This window comes from Mus caroli, chromosome 9 (genome assembly GCF_900094665.2).
Source record: "Mus caroli chromosome 9, CAROLI_EIJ_v1.1, whole genome shotgun sequence".
Taxonomy (NCBI): Eukaryota; Metazoa; Chordata; class Mammalia; order Rodentia; family Muridae; genus Mus; species Mus caroli.
In genome coordinates, this window is record NC_034578.1 from 60,130,898 (window position 1) to 60,139,226 (window position 8,329).

Consider the following 8,329-nt stretch of genomic DNA (forward strand, 5'->3'; position numbering starts at 1 on the left):
GATTAAAGGTGTGCGCCACCACGCCCGGCTCATGATACTCTTGAGTTCAATTCCCAGCATGACATACATCAGGCTTGCCTATAACCCCAACATGGAAGGTGGAGAGGAGGATCAGGAATTCAAGGTCATCCTACATTGAATAGGGAACTTAAAAGACAACCTGAGCTATAGGTGACAATATTAATACGTGTGTATGTATACTGTATGTATACTAGGCATGTGTGTGTCTGTCTACATATATATGTACATATACATATATATATATATACAATTTTTAATACTGTGATTCTTTCTTGTGAATAGATATACATATATACACACATGTGTGTATACATATATATATACATATATACACACATATATGTGTGTATACATATATATACACATATATACACACATATATGTGTATATACATATATATACACATACATACATATATACATGTATGTATGTGTATATATATACCTACAATCACTGAAAGTCTACATATAGATCCCCAGATATTAAACTGTAGTGTTTCTTTTTCTTTGTTTTGTTTTTTTGGTTTTTTTTGAGACAGGGTTTCTCTGTGTAGCCCTGGCTGTCCTAGAACTCACTCTGTAGACCAGTCTGGCCTCGAACTCAGAAATCTACCTGCCTCTGCCTCCCGAGAGCTGGGATTAAAGGCGTGTGCCATCATGTCCGGCTGAGACTGTCTCTTTTTAAAAACCCAAACAGTGAGGGTTTGGAGATGACTCAGTGGCTAGGTAAGAGCTGGCTGCTCTTCAGAAGCCAGGGTTTGATCCCTAGCATCCACAAAACAGAGAAACATTCTGTAATTCTAATTCCAGGGGATTTGATGCCCTCTCCTGGCCTTTGTGGGCACTGCATGAAAATAATGCATAGATATACACTTAGGCAAACACTCAAAGGCATAAAATAAAAATAAAACCTCAAAATTAAAAGAGGAAAAAAAAAAGGAAGAAAAAAACAAAACTGACTGGGCAGTGGTGGTGCACGTCTTTAAACCCAGCACTCAGGAGGCAGAGGCAGGGGAAGCTCTGAGTTTGAGGCCAGCCTGGTCTACAGAGTGAGTTCCAGAACAGCCAGGGCTACACAGAGAAACCCTGTCTTGAAACAAACAAACAAACAAACAAACAAACAAACAAACAAACAAAAGATCCTGTCTCAAAAAAAAAATTAAAAGAAAGAAAATTAATTTGTAGGATTCCAACTAATAAAGTCCAAATGTTTTTAAAGAGAGATTTGCAAAACCAGGCACGTTAGCACTCATCTTAATCCCAGCCCTCTGGAGTAAAAGGAGGGCAGCTTTTTATGAGTTCAAGGCCAGTTTGGTCTACATCGTAAGATACAGACCAGCCAGATATCTACATTGGAAATGCATAGTCCCCACAAAATAGCCAGGCATAGAACTAAAGGAAATGTCTTAGCAACATTACAATACTTAGTGAGCTAGGCATCTTAAACAACTCCAGGATTGCCTTGGCATCTTAGGGAGGCCGGCTGGTAACACTTGCCCTGGCTAGGCTTCCTTACCTTGCTCATTCCCCTCCTACTATGTCAAAGAACTATGCGAAAAGCAAATCTTATGTGATACATTATAAACTGAATAGCACTACAAAACTAAGGTATCAAGTATTCTTCAAACAGTAAAAGAAGAGAGTAGAGGGCTGGAGAGATGGCTCAGTGGTTAAGAGCACTGACTGCTCTTCCAGAGGTTCTGAGTTCAAATCCCAGCAACCACATGGTGGCTCACAACCATCTGTAATGGGATGTGACATTGTACTCATAAAATAAATAAGTAAATTTTAAAAAAGAAGAAACAGTAGAGTATAGTGGCTTATGCCCATCATCCGAACACTTAGGAGAGACATGCAACAAGGAGCTCAAGGTTTTCTGCAGCCACACGGTGAGTTTAGGGCCAGTCAGAGCTACACAAAAAAGAAATGCTTAGTGACAGAGCTGAACACTTAAGAAAACAGTACCATCAATTCTGTGAAGTAATGAACCAAGCTCTTGTTTAGTTTTTAGTATGCTACAGCTTATAAAAATTCCACTTTCTGAAGGCAGATACTTCTTCCTAGACCCCACTACAAACACAACCACTTTATTTTCTTACCCCTAGTTACCAGCATGAAAGGGTACAAATTACACTGAAATCAAAAGCCTCAGCATGAACCCTGGAACAGCATGCTGATGGAGTTCACCAGGAGAAACCCAAGGTTAATCAGCTACTGCAATCAAAGGGGATTAGGAGACACTCTTGGAAGAGAAAGACAATGCAGTCACCCAGAGAAAACCAGCAAGGAAAAGGCGGCAATATTTCAAAACAATTACATCAACTACTTAAAAACTTAAGTGTTTTTCAAATTGTTTTAAAATACTGTTCCCAAGAAGTGACATAAAACAAAAGCCATCTAAATGCAGCACTTCATAAAAGCAAGTCAAAGAGATTAAAATCAAATCCATGAATAAAATGTCAGACTTACTTGCTTCTATGTGAAATAAAAGCAGACAAATTACACCACAGAGATCAAAACTAAGTGGTTATTTGTTGAAAATAAAGAGACAGATATGACAACAAAATGTACGGATACACTTCCACAGCAGATACTTTAAAAGTAGGCTTCCCTGCTCATTGGATTCCATTATTTACTCCTTGAAAGTGATGAATCCTTCCCCATTGCTCCTTCTATGAGTTAAACAGCAATACAACTTGAGTTTTTGTTTTGTTTTGTTTTGTTTTTCGAGACAGGGTTTCTCTGTATAGCCCTGGCTGTCCTGGAACTCACTCTGTAGACCAGGCTGGCCTTGAACTCAGAAATCCACCTGCCTCTGCCTCCCAAGTGCTGGGATTAAAGGCGTGCGCCACCTTTGTTTGTTTTTTTTTTTTAAGATTATTTTTAAGATTTATTTACTTTAATGTATATGAGTACACTGTAGCTGTCTTCAGACACAGCAGAAGAGAGCATCAGATCCCATTACAGATGGTTGTGAGCCACCATGTGGTTGCTGGGAATTGAACTCAGGACCTCTGGAAGAACAGTCAGTGCTCTTAACTGCTGAGCCATCCAAAACTTGAGTTTTAATGCAAAAGACATTTAAGAAAAAATAATAACTTTGGAAGGTGAGTGTGGTGGCTCATGCTGAGATCCCAGCATTCTGGAGACTGAGGCAAAAAGGCTGTCACCTCCAGGCCATCATGAACTGCAGAGTGAATCCTGACTCTAAAAGAAAAATGTTTATTTTTGTTATCATTGTGTTTTTTTCTTCATTTAGACCAGAGGTTCTCAACCTGGTATTGACCCCCTTTAGAGGTAGAAGACCCTTTCACAGGAGTGGCTTTTCAGATATGCCAAACATCAAATATTTAAATTACAACTCATAATAAGTAGCAAAATTACAGTTATGAAGTAGCGACGAAATAATTTTATGGTTGGAGTCACCACAACATAAGGAACTGTATTAAAGCATTAGGAAGGTTGAGAACCACTGTTTTAGGGTGTTTTGTGGTCATCTGAGTCTTTTTTTTTTCCTCTTTAGTTTTAACCTGGTTTATTTTCTAGACAGTCTTGCCATGTAAGGCTAGGGTGGCCTAGAACTCACATTACTCAAATCTTAACCTTCTAAGTTACTAGGATTAAAGGCAAGGGAGCTGTCTAAAAATAAATAAATAAATGAATAAAATATATTTTTTTAAAGGCATGGTGACACAGTCCTTTAATCACAGCACGGCAGAGGCAGAAGCAGAGGCAGGCAGATCTTTGTGAGTTGGAGGTCAGCCTGGTCTACATAGCAAGTTCCAGGCCAGCCAGAGCCACAGAGAGAGACTGTTTTAAAAAAAAAAACAAATCAGAGTAACTACAATGAAACTGTCAGGTTATCACTACCAAGATCACTTGGGCTGCACATCCTCCCCGTTTGAAGTGCCTTCACCTTCACAGCCTCCCAGAAATCATTTGTGGGTATTCCCCTAATGAAAACTTGAACTCTTCATAAGCAGAAGTGCACAGAGAACTCATTTTGATATGTATGACTCAATCTACTTTGTACTGGCAATATATTCAGGCTTGCACTATCCCTACAGGGGCTTTGGATCTGTTTTTCCCATCTGATCTTAGCAGAATCACTATAGATTTAAAAGGATTCACTAAAAGGGCCATTAGGAAAATAATTATAAATACAATCCACAGCACAGTCAAATGTGGGCTGTGAATTGGGATAAGGAAAAAAAAATTAGTGTTGCCTCAGCAGTTCCCATTAGAGTTCTGTATTTTCATTTAAAACTTAAAAATAAAAAAATCTAGGGTTCCCCCTAATTATTTAGACTTTCCCTATTTTATTAGGATATATAACCAATATCTTTCACACATGACTCACACAAACACATGCACACCCTAAAGAAAATATTTCTGAAAGGAATATATTCCAAACTTCACTGTACACACACACACACACACACACACAAAGATATGCATTCCTGTTATCATCTCCCCTACTCTCCAAGGCAGTAATACCACAATGAGCCTTAACAGAACTTTTACCACAGCTATCACCAGCTATGTAATCTATCATAGCTCCTCTAAGTCTCAGGCACACACAATGACACACCAATGTGTCAAAACACTTATTATAATTTGAAAAATTATACAACAGAAACATAAGAGTGGAAAACAAACCCTCTGGAAATCTTAAGTAGCTTTTAGAGAGGGTGAAAAAATGGAGACCAGTTTTAGAAAAATACCATTTCCCATTAAGTGTTCAGTGTCTGTGTGATACTGACTCATTTCTGTAAACAGTAAACTTTACCTAACAAGACTCACACCAGGAATCTCATCTATCCCCACAAGCACTCTCCTTTCTTTTTTCTTTTTCTTTATTTGTTTGCTCAAGACATGATCTTACTAAGTAGCTCTGCCTATCCTGGAACTTACTCTGTAGATCAGCTGATCCTCAAAAAGAGATTCACCTGCCTCTGCCTCCCAAGGGCTGGGATTAAAGGTATGGGGCCACTATGCCTGGCCCCAAAGGCACTTTCTTAAAATAGAAACAACAAAGGTACTCTGTTCTTTGCAGGTACTTTTCCATAAGGTGTTCAAGCCTTACTACATGGTCCATGTATAAAAAACTTGGCCAGCTATTTTTCAAATTGACTCCTAAAAAGTATTAGGAAGCAAAGATAAGACAGCAACAACTCTGAGGAAGATGGGGGTGGCACATGCTTTTAATCCCAGCACTTGAGAAGCAGGAGGCAGGCAGATCTCTGAGTTCTGAGTTTGAGGCCAGTCTGTTCTATAGAGTGAGTTCCAGGACAGCCAGGGCTATACAGAGAGAAACCCTGCCTCAAAACAAAATCAAAAACAAAAGGTGACAGTAACATAGTGACAGAAAAATAATTACATAAAATACACATACTTGAGCTCTGGGTTTTTTGTTCGTTTGTTTTTATGCAAGGTGGTTGTCTCCAAAATGTCAAATTTCAGAGGCTTTCTTGGTGAAATCAATAGTCTGAAATTGGGATAAAAGAAACTATCCAAGTCAGGTATGGTGGTGAATGCCTTTAATCCCTTTAATCCTAGCACTAAGGAAGCAGAGGTTAGAAGATCCCTGAAGTTCAAAGCCTGTATGGTCGGGCTACACAGTGAGTTCCAGGCCAACCTCAGCAACATAGCTTAGCGAACCTTTGTCTTTAAAAAAAAAAAAAAAAAGGGGAGGGGGGCGCTATCCATTAACATTTTCTGTCTTAAACAAGTTAGTAATTAGAAGTAAACTTAAAAAAAAACCCAAATACCCAAATCTTGTACAAAAATCTTGATATGTTAACACTCCAAAGTTACTAAGGAAAAAAAGATCTTCCAGTGAGGCTTTTATACACACACACACACACACACACAGGTGCACGGAAAGAAAAGTGTCCAGAAACAAAGGTAGTTGTCTGCTTGTTTTAGAAGTTATTTCATTATAATGGGGAAAATAATAATTTTCATTTATTATAAAAAGAATTTCTAAATCTCCCTGAGGATTTACAATTGCATAGCCCAATCTCCACTCTGACAGAGATGTGCTATAACCAGCTGCTTGGTTCGCACACAGGAAGCCAGAGAATGGAATACCGTGTTCAGAGCCTCTAAATAATATGCGTTAGTTAAGAACTGACTGCCTGCTACTAAACCAGAATTATTCAAGCAGAGACCCATTTGTCACAATCCAATCATAAGGGTTCCACCAGCCCTCCCCCAACTGCTTGTGTTGTGATATATGTGCTTCAGTAAAGGAGCCATCGTCAGGTAAAGATTGGGGTGGGAGAAAAAGCGGGGGAAAAGGGGGCACCCTTTCATCTAATTTCGCGAGGCATGAGTAATTGGTACAGTTGAGAGGAACGATGGAACGTTCTATTTATTGGAGGTTGGGGTGGGATGGGGGGTGGGTGGGTGGGAGGAGAATTTCGTTTAAATCAACATGGCCAGCAAGATGTCCCTAACAAACAAAAGGCAACGGGGGATATAAACACGAACCATTCACCTCCATCAGCTATAGCATCGCCATCATGGTGTGTTTAGAGACCCCCAAGGCTGCTCTCATCTGCCACACCAGAGACAGCAAGAGTGCAGAGAGGTGGCTGCATCCCCACCACCGCTCCCAAAAGCACACTCTTTCAATGGGTTGCTCCCCCCCATCACACACACACCCTCCCCGGTGGTCCGAAATCAAGAGAGAAACAGTAACGTCCCGCCCGGGCAGACTCCCCCTGCAACCCTTTAGCCGAACCCCCAACGCCGGCTCCGGGCTCGCTAAACTTTCCAAGAGCTTCTCCCTCGTATTCCCTAGCCGATCGCCCCGGGATCGCGCATTCCCACTGGCCCGGCACCCACTGACAGGCGGGCGGGCAGCGGCGGCAAGCGGGGCGGGGGCGCCTGGGCGCCGCGGAGGGGCGGGGCGGCCGGAGCCAAGTTCCCGGGGGTCCGAGAGCTGCGCCTGACAGGAGCCCGGGACGGCGAAAGAGGAAGAGGAAGCGGCAGCGGGGCAGTTTTCCCGATCCCCCTCTTCCCAGAGCAGCCTACACCCCCCCACCCCCTGACTGCCCGTGGAGGGGGGGCGGGGAGGCGGGCTGCAAGGTAAGGCACCCGGGCCCCGGGGACCGCCGCTGCCGCCACGTCCCGACTCACTCTCTCTTCGCCCCGCCACCCCCGCCAGAGGCGCCCACAACAATAACACGCCGGGGACGACCCGTCAGCGCCCCCGAGGCACCCGGGGCCCACGGCCCGCCGCAGCCAGGCCCCCTCCACTGAGGCCCGGAGCGCCTCTCCCGCCTACAACTCCAGACCCGGGTGGAGCCCGGCCCGAGCGGGCCCCCCAGGGTCCGACCCATCCCCCCGGCAGCCGCGGCGCCGTCTCCGCGGCCGAATATTAGAAGTGAATTCGAGCTGCGCTTTACCTTTAGTTCCGCACTGTCCGCCATCTTGCGTCTGTCAGCGCAAGCGCAGTGAAGCTCGCCGGGGGCCGCGCTGGACCCTCCCCTCTAGCGGACTTGACTCCGCCTCCACCCCGCCCCTCAGCCTTCCCGCTCCGCCCCTGGCCTCCGCCCCACTCCAGGAGCTCGCTGCCCCGCCCCGGGCACGCACAGCTGCGAGACCCACACGCACTATTTAAATAATGGCGCCAAGCGGGAGTTTGACAGTTACTACCCCCTCAGCCTCCCCGCCCCCACACCGACCGGGCCAGGAGCGCCCAGGGAAGAGGCCACATCTGGGGAGGTGTTGGCCTCAGTCTCGTCCTTGGGCTGCCCTCTAAGCCCCAGTTGACTGAAGCCACGGCGCGCCCCCATCCGCAAGATGCGTTCTGCACCTGTACCCTACCAGGCTGCCGGTCGATCACAATTAGCCAATTAGTCAGTTTCGTCTAAGGAGAATTTGACGAAGCGTTTCTGGGTTTATGCAGATCCTCATGATGAGGCAGTTAGGCCAAAAAAGAAAAAAAATATATCATTCCCATGGTATCTTTTCCGAAATAAAAGCTCTGAGGGGGAAAAGCGACTCTCCTAAACAGCATTTAACAGTAGTAGCTAAGGCAAATTCTGAAGACATTTATTCATCGCGTCACCCTGGGTAGTCAGAAATTAGAGAAGATCCCTGACCTGTCGCTCATGGGGTACAGATCTGTGCACTAGTAAAGATATAATTACTAATGGTGATGAACAGCATAGAGATTAAAAGGCTCATTAAGAGAAAAATGGATTAGGGGGAGGTGAGCTTAATCCCAGAAGGGTTTTCTTCACCTACATTGATATTTAGACTTAAAAAAAGATTATTTCATACCTACTCCTATCTAC

General features: G+C 43.9%; 1 protein-coding gene across 1 annotated transcript in view; it reads right to left on the reverse strand.

Annotated features, from left to right (window-relative positions):
* The window catches only part of Pias1 (protein inhibitor of activated STAT 1), a 102,802-nt gene extending 95,255 nt beyond the window's left edge, over positions 1-7,547 (reverse strand). Inside the window, exon 1 of the mRNA XM_021171432.2 lies at positions 7,436-7,547. Coding sequence (XP_021027091.1) covers positions 7,436-7,459 — 24 coding nt within the window. The 5' untranslated portion in view covers positions 7,460-7,547. The remainder of the gene's footprint in view (positions 1-7,435) is intronic.
* Positions 7,548-8,329: the final 782 nt, after the last annotated feature.